Below are 20,133 nucleotides of genomic sequence, written 5' to 3'. Positions count from 1 at the left end.
ACAGAAATTAGGTCAGTGGATCGCAGATTGAAGTATAAAACTTAAAACTGCAAACCTTTTAGAAGAACACATAGAACAAAATTGTAAGGATTTAGGGCTTGGTGAAGAGTTATAGATGTGACACCAAAGTACAGTTCACAGAGGACAAAAACCAGGCAACAGATTAAATCAAATTTACAAACTTTTTTGCTGTGAAGGAATCTGTTAGAATTAAAAGACAATCTATGGCATGGAGAAAATATTATCAAACTATATACTCATAAAAAACTATATACTCTTTAAAAATTCAACAGTAACAGCAAACAAACAAAAAAATAATTCAATGAGCTAGGGGCAGTGGCTCATGCCTATAAGCTGCTTGGAAGGTGGAGCTCAGGAGGATCAAGGTTTGAGGCCAGTCCAGGAAGAAAGTTAGTGAGACCCCCATCTCAACAAAAAAGCTGAGCATGGTGATACACACCTGTCATCCCAGTTACAGGGAAGTGTAAATAGGAGGACTGAGGTCCAGGCTGGCACTGGGGGAAAACATGAGACCGTATTTGAAAAATAACCAAGGCAAAAAGGACTGAGGGTATGGCTCAAGGGGTAGAGCACCTGCCCAGCAAGCATGACGGCCTGAGTTCAAATTCTAGTACCACAAAAAATTCAAATAGAAAATGGGAAAAAGACATGAAGATACACACACACACACACACACGACAAATAAACACATGAAAAAAATGTTCCCATTGGAGAAATGCACAATAAAATAATGATGAGCTATCATTACACATTTAACAAAATGACCAAAATAAAAAATAGTGACAATACTAAATGCTGGTGAGGATGTAAAAGAACAGGGCCAGTCAACTGTACCATGGAAACAGGAGGAATTTATTTTGATGAACTGGCCTCATGAGTTTGTGGGGATTAGCAATCTAAAATCTGTAGGGTGGGCTGATAAGATTTGATGTTACTCAGTCTTTGCAGGAAATGTTTTTCTTTCCCCCACTTCTCTGTACTTTATCCAAGTAAACTATAATAACTCCTTGCTAAAACTTTAAAAAAAAAAGGATTAGACGTTATAGTCTCCAGTAGGAAATAGACATGGCAGGCAAGAAGGCAGGAAATTCAGGCAGTTTTCCACCCCCTGAAGCACAGCGGATCGAACCCAGGGCTTCACACATGCTGAGGCGGCATTCTATCACTGAGCTACGCCTCTCCTTAGCCCCACTCCAAATTTTCCCTTTTGTTTTCTTCTTCTTTTTCTGTGTGGTACTGGGGATTGAACCCAGGGTCTCACACATTTTAAGCAGACACTCTGCAACTGAGCTAGAGCCCCCAACCCTCTTGAAATCTTGAGGCTGAATAGTTTCTTGGGAAACCTGTTTTTGCTCTTAATCTTTATTCATGTACTTATTTATTTGGTTTTGGCAGTACTGGGGTTTAAACTTAGGGTCTCATACTTGCTAGGCAGGTGCTTTACCACTTGAGCCATTCCACTAGTCTTTTTTGCATTGGTTAATTTTCAGATAGGGTCTTTCTTTTAGCCATGGGCTGGCCTGAACAGTGGTCCTATTTGTGCTTCCCTGCATAGCTGGAATGACAGATGCTTGCCATGGCACCCAGACGTTGATTGAGATGGGGTCTCACAAATATTTTGCCTGGACTGGTCTTGAACCTCAATCCTGCTGATCTCCACTTCCCAATTAGCTAAGATTACAGGCTTTAACCACTATACCTGGCTGCTCTTAAGACTTTAAATTGACTGGATGAGGCCCATACACATTATGGAAGCTTTACTCAAAGTCTGCTGATTAAAATGTTAGTCACATCCAAAAAGTATCTTCAAACAACTGGGCACCACAGTCTACTCAAAATGGCATATAAAATTAACCACCACACTCACATATGCCAATGGAAATGCAGATACAACCACTCTGGAAAATAGCTTGGCAATTTCTTCTAAATTACACTTAGCAAGACACAGAAATTGTACTCTTGGACATTTATCCCAGAAAAATGAAAACTTAAATTCATGCAAAATCCAATATGTTAATGTCTTCAGCATAGTAAAAGTAATAGTAACGTTTATTAAGAAAGAAATTTAGTATAAATTTAGTAAAATTAATAAAATTAATATAAAAGTGGGGAGAAATAAAAAAAAAAAAAGGGAAGAAACATTCCCTGTCCCCCATGCAGGAAATGGGAGTAGACTCCCACAGTTTATTTGTATAGCCAAAAGTGCATTAATAGGTAAATGATTAAATGAACTATGGTAAACCATGGACTACTACTCAAAAATATGAAGGAAAAAACTATCAACACACACACACTTGGATGGACCTCAAGGGCACTATGCTGAGTGAAAAAAGTCAATCTCAAAAGGTCAAATGCTCTATGATTCCATTTACAAACTATTCTCAAAATGACAGATGAAGAATAAATGGAGCCAGGTGTGGTGGTACCCACCTGTAATCCCAACTATTTGGGAGGCTGAGATAGTAGAATCACTCGAGCCTAGGAGATGGTGACCAGCCTGGGCAACACAGCAAAACCCTGTCTCAAAAATGATAGATAGATGAGATGTAGATAGAGATAGATAAAAATTAAAAATAAATTGGTGGCTGCCAGCCATTTCGGATGGAGGAACGAGGGAGGGGATGGGTGTGGCTACAAAGGAGTGGCACAAGGGAGAACTTTGTGGTTATGGAATATTCTGTATAGTGGAGATAGTAATTTTGGCTAAGGTAAATGATAGTGGCCTGATATAATAAACTTACCTATATCTTTATTAAAATAGGAGTTTCACCAAGAAAGCAATCTTTGTATGCTTCAGTTTCCTGGAAAGTTCTGGCAATTAACATTCAATATGGTTGAATGAATGAAGTTTCTAATGAGTACACGCAACATCTAATTGAGTCTGGTCATGTTAATCCCCATTATTTTGAGCTCCCTACTTCTTTCAATTCAATTCCAATCCAAACCCTAAACTGCCCCTAATTTACCTCATTCCATTTTATCCCCAGCCATGCCTCTCTTCTAAGATGCTAGCAATTCCACCAAATTGCACTGTTCCCTCTGCCTGGATGCTTATCCCCTATTTTTCGGACTAGTGAATTATTCGTCAACCCTGAAGATCCAGCTCAAGTGCTCCCTCCTCTAAGGGCTCCTTGACTTCCACGCAGTCAGTTCTCCCTTTCTTGTAGCACCTGGGACAAGTCTACATCACAGCACACATTATGTTGTGCCTAATGAATGTCCATCCATCCAGGATGAATATTCTTCCCACAGACGGGAAGGTTGTATCTATTCTTTAACTCAGTGCTTCATGCACAATGAATCCTAAAGCCTGTTTCATCTAAAATGTCCTACATCTGAGACACAAGCAAGTAACAAAATTTTTAACTATTGCTCTTCTGGCTCAGCAATGTTGGAACTTGTCAAAGTGGGAGTTAAAGATGGCAAAGCATAGGGAATTTAATATGAAAATTAAATTGGCTGAAGGAAAAAGCTTGAGAAAAAGATGGGAAGGCTTCAGGACAAAAATGCTTGACTTCCAGGGTAACAATACACTCCAGCCCTGAAGAAATAAATGAGCCATGCTAGCTACCTTGTTCAAGTAGGTCTCTAACAAAGTAAGGAAATGACAAGGGAGAGAGATGTGTCCTTTCATCTTAAATGCTGATGGCCTACTGGCCAGTCCAGAGGAAAATTTGTCCTTCCCACCATAAGCATAAATGATCAGTCCTAGTTGGGTGTGGTGTCTCACACTGGTAACCTTAGCTACTCAGGAGGTGGAGACTGGAAGGATCCTGGTTTGAGATCAGCCTAGGCAAAAAGTTAGCGAGACTCCATCTCAACCAACAGCTGGGTGAAGTGGTATGCATCACTTATCTCAGTGATGCAGGAAGCATAAATAGGAGGAGAGTCATCCAAGCTGGCCTGGGCAAAGAGTGAGATACTATCTGAAAAGTAAAGCAAAAAGGACTGGGTGTGGCTTGGGTGGTACAGTGCCTGCCTAGCAAGCACAAGGCCCTGAGTTCAAACCCCTCTATTGCCAAGAAAACAAAACAAAACAAAAGTAAAGAAATGATCAGTCCTTGCAAACCCATCAGGCTGGGAAACTGATAAGCAAGTATAATAAAATACACAGGGTTCAGTATGAGGTTTTGATAATATTTTAGAGCACACTGTCTAAACCCACTACTGATGGAACTTTGATCTCTTTGCTTTAGGGGCTTTAGGGGGCCCCACTGGGTAGTGATTCAGGAGAGGGTAAAAGAAGAAGTGGCTGAACAGTTGATGCTAAAAATAAAGACCCAGGGCTATAAAGAGATGATTAAAGCATTCAGGTCTATTTCAATTCCTTCTAAATCCTCCCTCCACTCCCATCAGCAAGGCGGAAAGGGAGGAGAAGGAGGTAGACAGGAGGGCAGAGTCCTCAGTAATCACTGAACATCTAATTGGGCCAACATCACGTGACCTGTTTCCTATCAGTCTAGTGTGCTCACCATGAGAGCGCAGGTTCATAGTCTGCATCCAACCTACTTCTCCAATCTCACCTTTTACCTTGTTCATCCATATCTTAGTTACTTGAGAAGTAACCATACCTTACTTTCCTGCCTGGGTCTTTGAACAGCCTCTGCTCCAGCCTGGAATGCCTCCTCCCATCATGTCTGTTTGTCAAAGTCCTACTTATCTTGCAATATACCAATCAAATACCATCCCTTCCACGAAACTGTCACAAACCCTCTGAATATCTGCTGCTTGTCTCCCTGGTGTCACCTTAGGTTTCTACAGGTACAATTATAGAATTTATCACATTCTGTCTTGCCTCATTACTAATTGATGAGTTATCTATCTCACTAATCTATAAGCATCAAAGACAGAGGCTGAGTCCTATTTGCAGTATGGTGCATCATGCACAAGTGAATATAGTTCTTTAGTATGCTGACTGAAGGAGCATCTCAAACATAATGCCAGGGCCCTTAAGGGTAATCAGCAAACCCTTTTGAGCATTTGAAACATTCCCAGAACTATACTAGATGAACTATACTATAGTACATAGAACTATATATATATATATATAGTATATAGTATATAGAACTATACTAGATGGCTCACATGCTTCAGGAGCATCACATCCTCTTGAGAGAAAGAAAAAAACAAACCCATCTACACTGTGCTCAGTATGGTTAAGGGAGCAGGAGCAAAATTTGCTCCTCAAACCTTCATGTGCACAGGATGCAAGAATCACCAGATTCTGCTTCAGGTGATCTGAGGTAGGGCCTGAAACTCTTTATTTCAAATAAGCTCCCAAGCGATGCTGATGCTATTGTTCAGTAATCACACTCTGAGAAATGAATGATTAAGGTGCAGCAAAAGAAGGAGGAGCAACTACACCTGATGACTGACCTCAGAGGAAAGATTCCACACAAGCCCCCAGTGTGACAGAATAGGGCAAAAGAAAAAAGACAGCATGGGTCTCTGCCAAACAGAAACACATAGGTGGGCCAGGAAAGAGATGTGTGACCACAAGATAATGCAAAGCACTTTAGGAGAACAGAAGAGAGTGGGTTTGGTCATTTCTCTCCCCTTGAGAAAATACGAAAGGAGCCCTGAAACATGGACATGACTGTGCCCAGCAAGGTGAGCAGATACTCCAAACCAAAGCAATATTAGATCGAAGGCCCAGAACATGGCGAATACAGGTTATAAAGAGACAGCTAGCTGATACAGCAGACCATAGGCAACTAGGGGGAAAGCAGAGAGGGGAGGGTATAGAGGTCTCTGGATTTAAAAAAGGATAGAAAAGTCAGTGAGGACTGGCTGTCAACAACAGAAATCCTTAAACTTCTCCTGATTGCATCTGAGTCAGCAGGGATAGTGATGGATTTCTATGAGCAGCTTAGAATAATTAGAGATTCAGTCAAATCAGCAGTTCTTTTCTAAATCCTCCTGAAAAACTAGCCACCACCTGCTGTTCCTACATTCCCCAGTACCCCGATAGCTTGATGACTTAAAGAGCTAATCCACAGACACAGAAAAAAAGATAAGCTTTACCCAACATGCGGTGGAGGCACCTTTTGAACCACTAAGAGTAAGAGGCTCTGCTGTACTTCCTGCTCCGTCACGAGTCTCAAACGTCTGGTTTTCACTGAGTACAGAAGAATAGGATTTCCTTTAAGAACCAGCCAGAATTAGTCTCTCTTGCTCTGGTTGTTAGCATCACCTCTCCTGAACCAAATGGGGAAAAGTACAAATGAAATCCTGTGCTCTGTTCATGAACTGTGAAACACGCATCCTATCTTTCTATGCAATAGTTACACCACTAATGCTCTGTCCTGAGTCTTCATTCATAGATTAATACACGACTAATTACTACTTGGCTTCACTCTTGATTCATTCATAAAGTTTTTTCGAGACTGGGCATCAGTGGTTCATGCCTGTAATCCTAGCTACTCGGATCAGGAGGATCAAGGTTTGAAGCCAGACTGAGCAAATAGTTTGTGAGACCCTTTCTCGAAAAAACCCAACATCCACCTTTGGAGTGGCTCAGGGTATAGGACCAAAGCTCAAACCCCAGTACCAGGGGGAGAAAAACAAAAGTTTTTTTAATCCAGAGCATGTTAAGCACATGCTGTACCACCGAGCTACACCAACTATTCCACTCTAAGCAAGGAACTATGCTGGCTGGGGGAGGGGAGGACCTGGTGTTCTACTTTTCTCTTTGACACTCCATTCTTACCATGCCAGCTTCCTGTTGTTTCCCCAAAATACCAAGTATGTTCCTGCCTCTAGCTCCTGAACCTAGAATAGCACTTCCCCCAGTCCTTATGGATCACTCCCTGCCTTCATTTGGGCCTTTAGTCAGAGAGGCTGCTCAGGTTTCTCTAACAAAAACAGCATTTTCAGTTCTTTTATCCTCTTTGTTTTTCTTCATAGCACTTAATCACCACTGGATATTTTCTAATAGTTTACTTATTTACTGTCTGCTGCCCAATGGAACACAAGCTCACATTCACAAATGTTTGACCTACTCTGCTCACTGCTGCAACCTTGGCATGTAGAGCCATGGCTGGAACATGGAAGGCACAGGCATATCTCCTGAGTATACTGTTCAATCTAAGTGAAATGGGAAGCCACTCAGAGCAGGTAAGATGAGCACCAAGCCTACAAAAAACAATCTGTTGACTGCACCAGGATCATTCCTTCAAGAGTCTACAAGAATTCTCTCAACATGCTAGTAAAGGGAAATAAATCCTGGGTTAAGTAAAGGGTGAAGAGGATCTCAATTAGGACAGTGGTTTACTAAACACTTACTATACAGACACCTTGTAAATAATTCCATCCCAGGCCCTGCTCTCATGGAATTACAAAACTATAAACAATTACATAACTGCTATTGTGCTAAATACCACAAAATTTACATAAAAGAGCAAGGATAAAGCTGAGTATGATGGTAAACACCTGTAATCCCAGCAGTTGGGAGGGTAAGGCAGGAGGACTGAGTTCCAGGCAGGCCTCGGCTACATAGGGAGTACGGGGCAGGGATATAAGCCAAAGCCAATTCTGATTCCAATTGTGCATGACTAGATGGGATGGTGCCATCCTTACATAAAGGAAACAAAAGAGATGGTTTAGAGGACAAAATAATTCACTTTAGATGTAATGAGTATGAAGATCTGCAGAGCAAATGGAAATGAAGGTCTACTATTTGAGAACAAAATAAAGTGTAGAAATATAGACTTGAGAACTATTTGTGCTTTGTAGACCATGCCAATGCACCTTTACTTAGAAGGCACGTTAGCACAGTGTGTTTTCCTGGTCACCAGGATAGCAAGTTAACATGACATTTAGATTTTACAAACCAGCCAAGAGAAATAAGCTCACAGCATGTGTGCATCACTTAGGTATGTCACCTCATAGAAGTCAATTTCTTTTATGTGACCAGCTGAAGTACAACTGTAGGGTGAACTAATACAATTTGGCACTTAACACCTGAGGTACCATACTACAAAAAATAAAGAGTATCCTCAAATGCTACTGATCAGTGAGTTTGGATCCAGAGACAAATTCTGTTTTAGTCTCACAAAGCACTACAAGCACTCTCACTTGCCCACCTGGTAATAAGCCTTCTTGAGTTTATTATCTCCCTTTTTTTTATTGTGATAAAATATAACACAAAACATCATTTCAGCCACTTTTTGTGGTTTTCTTTATTTTTCAGATGGAGTCATGTGCTTTTGCCCAGGGCAAGCCTTGGACTGCAATTCTCCTCTCCTACCTCCATCTTCTACACAGCTGTGATTACAGGCATGTGCCACCATGCCCAACTTTTTTTTTTTTTATAGCACTGGGGTTTGCATTCAGGGCCTCACCATTACTAGGATTACTAGGCAGACGCTCTACCACTTGAGCCATTCTGCCAGCCCTGTTTTGTTGTTGGGTTTTTTCGAGTAATGGTCTCGTGAACCATTTGTGTGGGGTGGCTTCAAAACATGATCCTCCTGATCTCTACCTCCTGTGTAGCTAGTATTACAGGCATAAGCTACTGGCACCCAGCCCAACTTGTTTTTGAGCTAACTTTTTTGCCAGGGCTGGTCTAGAACTGCAATTCTCCCATCTTTGCCTCCTGAGTAGCTGTGGTTATAAGTGTGTGCCACCACATCCAGCCCCTTCACCACTTTTGAGTATACAGTATTGTGGCACTAAGTACATTCACATTGTTCTATAACCACCACCGCCCATCTCTAGAACATTTTCATCTTCCCAAACCGAAATGCTATACCCATTAAATAATAACTTGCCATTTCTCCCTCCTCTCTCTTTTTTTCAAATCTATTTATTTATTTTTTTATTATTCATATGTGCATACAATGCTTGGGTCATTTCTCCCCCCTGCCCCCACCCCCTCCCTTACCCCCACCCCACCTCCTCTTTCTCCCTCCGTCCTCGACACCCAGCAGAAACTATTTTGCCCTTATCTCTAATTTTGTTAAAGAGAGAGTATAAGCAATAATAGGAAGGAACAAGTGTTTTTGCTAGTTGAGATAAGGATAACTATACAGGGAGATGACTCACATTAATTTCCTGTGCATGTGTGTTACCTTCTAGGTTAATTCTTCTTGATCTAACCTTTCCTCTAGTTCCTGGTCCCCTTCTCCTATTGGCCTCTGTTGCTTTTAAGGAATCTGCTTTAGTTTTTCTGTGTTGAGGGCAACAAATGCTAACTAATTTTTTAGGAGTCTTATTCTCCCTCCTCTCTGCCCCTGGAAACCACCATTCTACTTTCTGCCTTTATAAATTTCATTACTCTAGGTATCTCATATAAGTGGAATCATACATTTGTGCTTTTGCAGATAGCTATTTCAGTTAACATAATGTCTTTAAGGTCCATCTATGTTTTAGAATGTGTAAGACTTTCCTTCCTTTTTAAAGTGAAATAATATTACATATATGCTATTTTTTGTTTATCCTTTTATCCACTGATAGACTTTTGGGTGGCTTCTACCTTTTGGCTATTGTGAATAATGCTGCTATGCACAGTGGTGCATAAATACTTGAGCTTATTTTTTTAAAAAGCACCTCTGTGTGTTCACAAGATACACCACAATACCGGGCCGTATTTGAATTACTAATCCTCTACTTTTCCTGCCCAAAGTCCAAACTCTTACCCTTACCTTCAAGGCCCTAAACATAGATGGTCTGTTTTACTGGAAACAGGAGCCACCATGTTCTCCTCTGTTCTTCCATTCTGCAAGCAGCTAAGCATTCTCAACTTCAACTGAGACAGAAAGGGAGCACAGTATCTTCAGTTAACACTTTCAAAATGTTCTGTTTCAAGCTCAAGTGGCGCTACAAGACTTTAAAGATGAAATGCAAAATTCAACAGTAACTTCACGTATGTTCATCACCTACAATAGGCTGTAAATAGAGGGTTCTTTACTTCTGATTCATAAGTACTCTTTTTGCAGTGCTAAGGATGGAAACCAGGACCTCCCACATGCTACACAAGTGCTCTACCACAGAGCTACCCCACCAGCCCCTCATCTATACTTTTTAGCAAGAGATGTTTCCAATTCCTAGATACTGTGCAGGGCAATAACTGCAGTAGGTTAACTGTAACCTACTCTAAAAGCCTTAAACTTTACAAATGTTGTATTAAAATATAACAGAAGTCAGTAAGATACAGCACACTGGGTTTGGTTTGCACTTGTTTTCATAGTTTTATTAGAACAAAGTCACATCAATTTATTCATATACTGTGCATAGCTGCCTTTGCACTACATCAAAGTTGAGTAGTTGCAACTGAAACTGTATTACCCACAAATTCTAAAATATTTACTATGCTTGTCAACTTCTAGTTCACATATACCTTGGTTCATTCCATTTGTTCCTAACTAGAAACCAGTGGTGATGTAGTCAGCTATTTGACTTCTCCCTAGGGGCTTCTTAAGCTAATCACAGAGAAGCTGGCTGGTTCCATGCCAAAAAGGCACTGAGAGTGCCAACACCTAAAAGTTGAAAGTAAGAAGGTAGATGGCCAGGCCTGTAATTTAGGAAGGGCCAGGAATACACCTTCAGAGAAACAACATCATCTCAATTTCCATCATCAAGCTAAACCAGGGGGCCAATGGGCAAACAAAGGAAGTCTCATGTACAGAACAATAAAGAAACTGTTTACAGTAAGAAGCATCCCCAGCAGCTGGGCACCAGTGGCTTACACCTGTAATCCTAGCTACTTAGGAGGCAGAGATCAGGAGGATCACAGTTTAAAGCCAGCCTTGGCAAATAATTCTTGAAAATACTTAACATGAAAAAGGCTGGTGGAGTGATTCAAGGTGCAGGCCCTGAGTTCAAGCCCCAGTAACGTGCAAAAAAAAAAAAAACAAAAACAGAAGCATCCCCACAACATAGGCTTCTGACATTCACCCAGCCACACTTAGGAAGCTTCAGGGTAGGCCCCATCAATGCTGGTCTGCTGCTAACAGATTTTCCAGACTGCATCTCCCAGTCTTTGCCTGCCCACATGGGAGGTAGCACCAAGCTCTCTCACTCACTTAATCAGTGTCTGAACTTAACAGCATTACCCACAGTATATTATGAACAAGAAAAAAAATCAAAGCTGATTTTTTTTTTCTCTTGGTTTTACTAAGGTTTGAACTAGAGCCTTATACTTGCTAGGCAGGCACGCTACAACTTGAGCCACATCCCCCCCGCAGACTTTTTTGTTTTAGCTATTTTTCAAATAGGATCTCGTATTTCTGCCCTGGCAGGTCTGGATGACAATTCTCCTATTTATGTTTCTTGCATAGCTGGAATAACAAGTGTATACCACTATGTCCAGCTTTTTATTTGGTCGAGATGGGGGTCTTACAAACTTTTTGCCTGGGCTGGCCTCAAACACAATCCTTCTGATCTCCACCTCCCAAGTAGCTAAGACAGGTGTGAGTCACTATGTGTAGCTGAGAATATTCTTCATCTCAGTTCTAACTGTTCATTTCAAAGAGACAAAGCTGCTGAAAACTTGTCTCAACCACCAGAAGAAAAAAAAAAAAAGTTAGTAGAAAACCCTGGGAATGAACACTTGAGTATTCAGATGCACAATTTTTCCAATACTATGTCATTTTAAAATCAAAAGGCATCAAGAAGAAGGAAAAAAAGAGTCAAGAATGAACACCTAAAAATCCAGTTGAAAAAGTACATTTTCTCCTTTGCTGAAATAGAACAGTCATGTGGCACCTGGACATATATTTCACTGTCTTCCATGCTCTAAGATGACACTAAGGATGGTTCGTTTGTAGCCTGCTCTGCCTCATACTATCAAGAGGGCATGTCAAGTAATCCGACAGTGAATATAAAAGCACTGCTTCCACCAATACAAAAATAGCTATGTAGGATCTTAGCTAATATAGCTTTGTGCCTTGGACAAATCCCTTAAAAGCTGTAAGCCTCAGGGTTTTTTTTTAATCTAGAAAATTAATGGCTTTGATAGGGGACTTCTACAGGCTCCTTTAATATGACTATTCTAGCTCTATAATTATCCCTGTGTAACTCTCTACACTACACATAACAAAAATGGCATGCACCCACATGTCCTTACTTTATTTCCCAATATCCTTTTCCACTTACTCTTTTATCACAAAGCCAGCAATGACAAAAAATTGGCCAAAATTCCAGATTCAAATATGCAACCTTTTTTTTTTTTGTGGTACTGGAGTTTGAACTCAGGGCCTCACACTTGCTAGGCAGGTACTCTACCACTTGAGTCACTCCACCAGCCTTTTTCTGTGTTGGGTATTTTCAAGATAGAGTCTTTTGAACTATTTGACCAGGACTGGCTTCAAACTGCAATCCTCCTGATCTCTGCCTCCCAAGTGGCTAGGATTACAGGCACGAGCCACCAGTGCTGGCAAATGTGCAGCTCCTGAGGACAGTTTTGGTGAAAATTCTATACCTGAATTTAGTTGATCAAAAGAAAATATTCTGGGGCTGGATATGGTGGTACATGCCTGTAACCCTAGGTACTTGGAAGGAGGATGGAGGGTTCGAGGCCAGCCCAAGGTAGCAAGACATGTCTCAAAAACAAAAGGACTAGGGAGTATAGTTTGATTGATCAGAGTGTTTGCCTAGCCTGCACACTCCCTACTACTGAAAAAAAAAAAAAAGTTTCTCTAAAGGCTTAATTCTCAGATCCTGGTTCAAAACTTCACCACAGACCTTGGGAAAATGCTGAGAAGGCTGATGGCAGTAGGTATCTCAGAAACCATTTATCAATGGTTACAAAATAAAGAATGTGTATAGGTGTGTGCATATAGTTTCTCTCTCCCCCTCTACCTCTCTCCTTCTCTCCCTCCCCTCCTCTTCCCTTTTCTCCCTCTCTCTTTCTCCTCTAAGCTTGCAGGTCTATGAATAATATGCCGGTTTCGTGATACTCTCCCCAGTTCTGCTCGCAAACATAGAAATAGGAAGGGAGTATGTGAATTGAGGGGAAATTGAAATAAACAAACTGGTGGCTTGAGATCTCGTGTGAGGACACTCACTGAATCTGCCGTCTGACTGACTGGCTGGACCCAGATGAACCTGATAGCTGCTGCTTCTGTTAGCTCAGAGGAACAGAGGTAAAATGGGAAGAGGGAAGAGGGAAGAGAGCCTCCAGAGATACAAACCTCTCTACCCCGACCAACTCATGTGCCACAGGCTGCCAAGAAGTCTTGCTCTACTATCCTCCTAGCCTTTAAGATAAAGGACTGGATAAGGAGAAGGACTTTTTTTTTTTTTTCTAATAAGAGATTCATGATTTTATAATAAAACTATTATTGTCTTCTTTTCTGTCATGCCTCTACTTAACTATCCAACAAACATCCAGGTAATTTAAATTTCAAGTATTTCCAAAAAGAAAATTAAGCCTAGGTTCAAATTTTAGCATTGAATTTTGATAATGTGGTATGCTGTGAATACTGGCTTTCAAACTCTCCCTCGATCTAAGGAAGACAGAAAAAGATGACATGTGTTAGAAGTGAGTACAAGTTAACCTGGGGTAGACTAATTCAAATTCACATGGTAGCTAAAATCAGTTTCATCACTGTCAGTCACAAAGAAGGCAACTCTAGAGCAAGAAAGAACACCTGACCCTGAATACAAAGACTAGTGAATACAGAGACTATGAGTTTAATACTAGTCTGCCTAATTCAATTTGAACAAGTCCCTTTCCCTTCTGAGTTTGGGTCCTCAGCTGTAAAATGCAAACTACTGAAGTACAGCAATGTTCTACAAAGTCTTTGAAGGTAAGGAACATTTTGTTCAGAAATAAATCATCCGAAATTCATTTGGCACTAAAATATATTCCAAACTGCAGATTGAGCATAGGCATTTATTACCAATCCCTCTAGAAACTTCATCAAATTATTATTAATAAACCAGGCTTGGTGATGTGTACCTGTAGTCCCAGCTACTCAAAAAACCAAGGCAAGGAGGATTGCTTGAGCACAGGCGTTTGGGGTCAGCCTGGGCAACATACTGAAACCTCATGTCTTAAAAAAATTATTATTATTAATAAGAGTGAAATTTTGTCATTTGCGGTAAATGGATGTAAGTGGAAAACATCATGTTAAGTGAAGTAAGCCAAGTTCAGAAAGACAAAGGTCACATTTTCTCTCATATGTGGAAGATCTATCTATCTATCGAGTGAATCTACCTATCTATCTGTCTATCTATCTATCTATAGAGAGAATCTATCTGTCTGTCTGTCTATCTATCTATCTATCAAGAGAATATGTTTCCAAAAGTGAGACTGTTAGAGGAGACCCAGGGAGAAGGAAAAGAGGAAAAGAATGATAGTGAATAATATTGAAATGTATCATATCTGTGTAGGAAGAAGACACAATAAAATGCAATGAAAACTACTGAACAATACAGGGTGGAGGGAAAGGATAAGAAAGAGAAATAGAAGGGGTTTGACTTATTAAATCAGCAAAATCCCTCTGAACAATGAACAGACACTTAAACAAGGAATGTAAAACAGGGGAGGGCAATAGCAGGAGGGGAAGGTAAATAAACAGGGTAAAGGAGGGTGCACATGTATGAATATGGAACATTGAAACCCACTGAAGTCATTTTAAGAAGAGGGTGGGAGACAGGGAGAATAACAGAGGGGATGAACCAAATTGGGATATAATATATGTATACATAGAACTGTTACAATGAAACCCCCTGTACAACCACCATATACTAATAAAACCTTTTTAAAAAAATTATTGATATCTATTACTTATTGAGCATTTACTACACGATTATTTGAAGTCTATTAACTAATAGAACATGCAACACTTAGGTAGGTGATGATCCCCATCTTACAGATGAAAATTTGAATCACTAGCACTTAATGAATTTTTTTTAATGGTAGTACTGGGGCTTGAACTCAGAGCCTTGCAAGGGAGGAGCTCTACCACTTGAGCTCTGTCCCCAGCCCTTTCTGCTTTAGTTATTTTTTTAATATGGTCTTGCATTTATGCCCTGGCCAGCCTGGACCACGATCCTCCTATTTATGTTTCCTGCCTAGCTGCAATGACAGATGCACACCACCACATTCACCTTTTTATTAGTTGCGATAGATCTAGCCAATGTTTGTCAGGGCTGGTCTCAAACCAAGAACCTCCCTATCACTGCCTCCACAATAGCTAGGATTATAGACATGAGTCACTGTGCCAGTCTTGTTCAAGTTGTTTTTTTAATTTTTATTAGTATATATTCATTGTACAAGGGGAGATTCATTGTGCCAATTCCAAATAGCCTTACATATGTACGTTCGTTGGATTACCCCCACCCTTGTTTAAGTTTTGACAGAAGTGGCAGAGCCAAGATTGAAATGCAGGTAGAGTTTGTGCCATACTGCCTTTTGGAATGATCATGAAGGAACAGCAAGGCTCCCAAGGAAATAGAAGCAAAAGTCAGCAACATGTTAGAAGATGAAAAGCAGACAAATGAGTAGTAACTGACTTAGATGGAGAATTCTGAGGAACACAGATGTCAAGTCACTATAGAACCACCTTCAAAATTCAACCATTTTTTGGAGGCACCAGTTTTTTTTTTTTTTTATTGTTTTATTATTCATATGTGCATACAACGCTTGGGTCATTTCTCACCCCTGCCCCCACCCCCTCCCTTACCACCCACTCCACCCCCTCCCTCTCCCCCCCACCCCCTCGATACCTGGCAGAAACTATTTTGCCCTTATCTCTAATTTTGTTGAAAAGAGAGTATAAGCAATAATAGGAAGGAACAAGGGTTTTTGCTAGTTGAGATAAGGATAGCTATACAGGGAGTTGACTCACATTAATTTCCTGTGCATGTGTGTTACCTTCTAGGTTAATTCTTTTTGATCTAACCTTTTCTCTAGTTCCTGGTCCCCTTCTCCTATTGGCCTCAGTTGCTTTTAAGGTATCTGCTTTAGTTTCTCTGCGTTAAAGGCAACAAATGTTAGCTAATTTTTTAGGTGTCTTACCTATCCTCACCACTTCCTGGTGTGCCCCAATTTTTATCATGTGCTCAAAGTCCAATCCCCTTGTTGTGTTTGCCCTTCATCTAATGTCTGCATATTAGGGAGAACATACGATTTTTGGTCTTTTGGCCAGGCTAACCTCACTCAGAATGATGTTCTCCAATTCCATCCATTTACCAGCGAATGATAACATTTCGTTCTTCTTCATGGCTGCATAAAATTCCATTGTGTATAAATACCACATTTTCTTAATCCATTCTTCAGTGGTGGGGCATCTTGGCTGTTTCCATAACTTGGCTATTGTGAATAGTGCTGCAATAAACATGGGTATGCAGGTGCCTCTGGAGTAACCTGTGTCACAGTCTTTTGGGTATATCCCCAAGAGTGGTATTGCTGGATCAAATGGTAGATCAATGTTTAGCTTTTTTTCCAGAGTGGATGTACTAGTTTACATTCCCACCAGCAGTGTAAGAGGGTTCCTTTTTCCCCCGCATCCTCGCCAACACCTGTTGTTGGAGGCACCAGTTTTTCTGAAGGTGTGTCAAGAGGAGGGGCTGAAAACAGGCAGTACTGGTCTTTTCCATCAGGCAAGCCACTGCTCTGTCACTTCCCTAGCAGGAGATTGGAGGTCTAGTCTCTGAACAGGATGAACTAGTGACTCCAGACTTGGGGAACTTGGGCATCACTAGAGACAAGGAAGTGGCACCATTCACAGGGATTAAGTGGAGGTCTGTGTACAGAAGGGAGAGTCCCCAGTCAGTCCCTTTTCACCATAAGGCTCCCAGAATGATAATAGCTAGACTTAGTCCACCTAGGAAGAATCCTAAAGAAAGATTTATGGACTATGAACATATCCCAGTGAAAAGGACAGTCCATTAATCTATAGCCATGGCTCTCAAATGGGATCCCAGACAAGGAGTAGCACCACTGGGGAACTTGACAGAAATGCACATTTGGGTCCTGAGTCAGAAATTCTGGGGTAAGCTCTAACAATCAACAAAGCTACCAGGTGACTGTCATGCCCACTGAAGTTTTAAGAACCACTGCCCTTCACGGAGGTTCACTAGTCAATAAATCATCACAAACTCCATTAAGCTTTGAACCAGATTTTCAGTACCTGTTTATTGACAAAATAGTCTACAATCACCAGAAATTTGAGGAAAGACTAAATCATGAAAGAGAGAGAGAGACCAAAACATATTTCACAGAGCAGCTCTTATGAAGGCTAGTGAAAAGCAGCAAACCTGGTTTGCTTGGCTTTTCTTTGGCCCTCACCACTGCTGAGCTACTCTGCAAGCTTTACAGAACAATTTGAGAACCAAAGAAGTAAATGCTGTCTATAGTCCTGTCTACCTCTAGCCTATGCCTTTGTACTGGTCCTTATGTCCCTGACCCTTAAAACTAACAAAGTCATTTGGACTAACACTCTGAGTTGGAACTACAGCTGAATAATTTAAAACAAAATTTTAATGGAAAAAATCATACAAGCATTTTCTGCTATAGGTTTGCTATATGTGGGGTTTTGTTTTTTTTTTTTTTTGTATCAAATACTTTTATGTAAAAGTATGACCACTCCACCCTGCTTTTTTGCTTTTATGTCTCACAAGCTTTCCTTGGCTCACCCTAACAGCCTAAACCTTAACCAGAACTTCTCCCTTTTCACCTGTCTTGACTTGTACCAAATGTTATTGCCACAACTAGATCACTCTTCTGTTTACAAATCTCTAGTGGCCTGTCTGAGGCATCTTTGACATGTAATCACTGTAGACAAAAACCTCTCCATTATTTTTACTACCTTTGCCTCCTTTAGTCCAGCTTTTTTTAGGTATGGGGTTTGAATCAGGGTCTTGCACTTGCTAAGCAGGTGCTCAACCACTTGAGCCATACCTCCACCCCACTTACTTGTCTTAATTCTCTTGGTTCCCCTCCCCTACTTGAGAATATCCTCTCCTGGAATACCATCTCCTTTAGAAGGGGTGTGGAGTGACGAAAAAGTTATGCCAGGAATAATGCAAAGAATACCGCGCATTTTCTGATCCTCACACTAATAGTGGGAATTAGAACCCATCCCTATTTTACATTTGGAAAAGTGAGGCTTAGAGAGATTAAGTCACATGCCCAAGGTTACAACTAGGATTTTAATCCAAATCCTTCTGTCTCCAAAGCCAAATTTAACCACCCTACTGTACCCAATCTGGCAGTCTGACTCAAATCTAGGGAAGAAGCAAAGTTTCCTTAACCATGGTAGAAAATAAAAGCAAAGCGATCCTTGCATAGTCTTTAGTTGTTTTTACTTCCAGCCGAAGCCCAACAGGGAACACCACTGGCAGCCCCATCTTCCCACCTGGAGGGCTCCACATGGCTCAGCAGCTTGGTCAGGGAGCAGCACAGGAAAAGACAGGAGGGCGATTGGCCCTTGAGACCAGAATGCTGGCAGGGCACCGGTGGTTAAGACATACATCTCTGTCCCCGCACTGCCCATCAGCCCAGCCTCCTGGACATTTTGGTGGTGGCAGCGTGGGGAGCCTTCCAGTGTGGGACTTCCAGATATGATTCTAGGAGCGCTTAAGAGACAAGGTAGCAATCGAAAAATCAAGGGCAGGCAATGACTCCCGGGGACAAGGCTGTGCCTCTCGAGAGGCACAGAGAAGCGTCTTATGTGATAAGACAAGATGCTTCAGTGGTGCCCATCGGAATGTGGAGCCAGCCGCCGCCCCTTCCTTCATAGAAAGGTTGTACGTACATTTTTGTTTCTTGTGACATAAAAAGAAGGCGGACATCCCTATGTCTCCCACTCTGAGGGCCTCGGAAGCGCACCTCTCAACCTCTCCTTCCAATGGCTGAAAGGCTGACCTCTCCCAATTTGGCCTCGGCTCTCCCTCTCCCGTTCCGCACCTCTCCTCACCGGTCGGTTCCCCGCCAACCACCTCAGTCTGTTTGACCTCTCTTTCCCTGTCCTCCACCCTTCTTTTCTTCCCGCCCGGTCCCTATCCCCTAAGCCAGCTGCCACTCAGCTCCGCGGTACCTTGAGCGTTACGTCGCACAGCTTGCCTTGCCGCCGGATCTCCTCCATGACGCCGTAGCCGCGACTAGGCAACTCCGACACAGAGAAATGCACCAGATCCTCCAGCTCCTCCGCGCCGTCCTCCACCATCTTCCCCGGCCGCCGCAACTGCGCAGGCCTGGCCAGCCGGCTGGCTCCACACTAACCCGGGCGGGGCGAGGGAGCACGCCGACTGCAACTCGGAGCGCGAAGTCGGAAAGGACGGGCCTCCGCGGCCGCCGTAGTCGCAAACTCCTCTGCGCCGGAAGTCTCTCCGCCTCGCTTCCTGGTTCACACACAACCGTTGTTTCCCGGCAGCGTCGATCTCGGCTTCGCTCATACAGCTGCTGTAGTCTTTCTCGATTAATCGGTTCCATATCCCGACTTTCCGATTCTGCCCTAATCTTACACATATCCTCCAGGAAGTATTGCGGAGTTCATTTCCGCCAACAACTCACGGTAACTTCCGGAGTCCCCGGAAACGGTCTGTTGCCATGGCGACTGTGCACAGCCGATGAGGAGTCGCGTGCAGAGCTTCGGTCTCTGCAGTTTTACCGGTCGCGCTCGGGTAGCGCTGCTGCCTCTCGAGGTGAGCAGGGACCGCGAGCCGTGGGGTTAGGGAAGAGTAGAGACACCATGGAGGTGTGCTCCCTTACACAGTAGCTGGGATCCGAACACCGCTGTATCGTAGAGTCCCTTGCTTGGCTCCATTTGTGAAACCCAGATAGAGGAAGGCGCGGTGGTCACGGGGATTCTTTTAGTCTGATCTCGACTTGGAAGTCTAAGGAACTAATGTTCCCTGGTCCCACAAGTGTCGCACGAGGGTCCTACATGTCGCTCTAGACATAGAGGGCGAGGGCGGGCACCAGAAGTTGTCTAGACTCTTGTCAGTTTTCAAACTGGAGGGGGCTGCAGGATCACCGGGCCGAGCCCTTATCTTTACAGATGAGCAAACTTCCCCAGAGAGGGACTGCAATGGGTCCAAGCTCCGCTGCCACCCACACTGCACACAAGGCTCCAGCACACTGGGTGAGGAAAAAAGGATAATGGCTAATTTGCCTGGATGCCAGTTGTGTGTTCAGCCTAAGGCCTGGTGCAGTAGGAC

At 42.3% G+C, this 20,133-nt stretch overlaps 2 protein-coding genes across 11 annotated transcripts in view; one reads left to right on the top strand and one right to left on the bottom strand.

The window, feature by feature from the left end:
* Positions 1 to 19,146, bottom strand: part of Klhl18 (kelch like family member 18) — a 49,078-nt gene extending 29,932 nt beyond the window's left edge. For both annotated transcript variants that reach the window (XM_074059736.1, XM_020162588.2), the window contains exon 1: positions 19,011 to 19,146. In XM_074059736.1, coding sequence (XP_073915837.1) covers positions 19,011 to 19,139 — 129 coding nt within the window. In that variant the 5' untranslated portion in view covers positions 19,140 to 19,146. The remainder of the gene's footprint in view (positions 1 to 19,010) is intronic.
* The window catches only part of Kif9 (kinesin family member 9), a 63,179-nt gene continuing 62,143 nt past the window's right edge, over positions 19,098 to 20,133 (top strand). For 4 of the 9 annotated variants that reach the window (XM_074059730.1, XM_074059728.1, XM_074059729.1 and 1 more), the window contains exon 1: positions 19,098 to 19,617. In XM_074059730.1, the coding sequence (XP_073915831.1) occupies positions 19,098 to 19,617 (520 nt within the window). The remainder of the gene's footprint in view (positions 19,618 to 20,133) is intronic. The other 5 variants (XM_074059735.1, XM_074059734.1, XM_074059733.1 and 2 more) reach the window with 2 other exon arrangements.

This window comes from Castor canadensis, chromosome 17 (genome assembly GCF_047511655.1).
Source record: "Castor canadensis chromosome 17, mCasCan1.hap1v2, whole genome shotgun sequence".
NCBI classification, from domain to species: Eukaryota; Metazoa; Chordata; class Mammalia; order Rodentia; family Castoridae; genus Castor; species Castor canadensis.
Note: the sequence above shows the minus strand (reverse complement) of the source record. Positions and strands in the feature narration are given on the sequence as shown.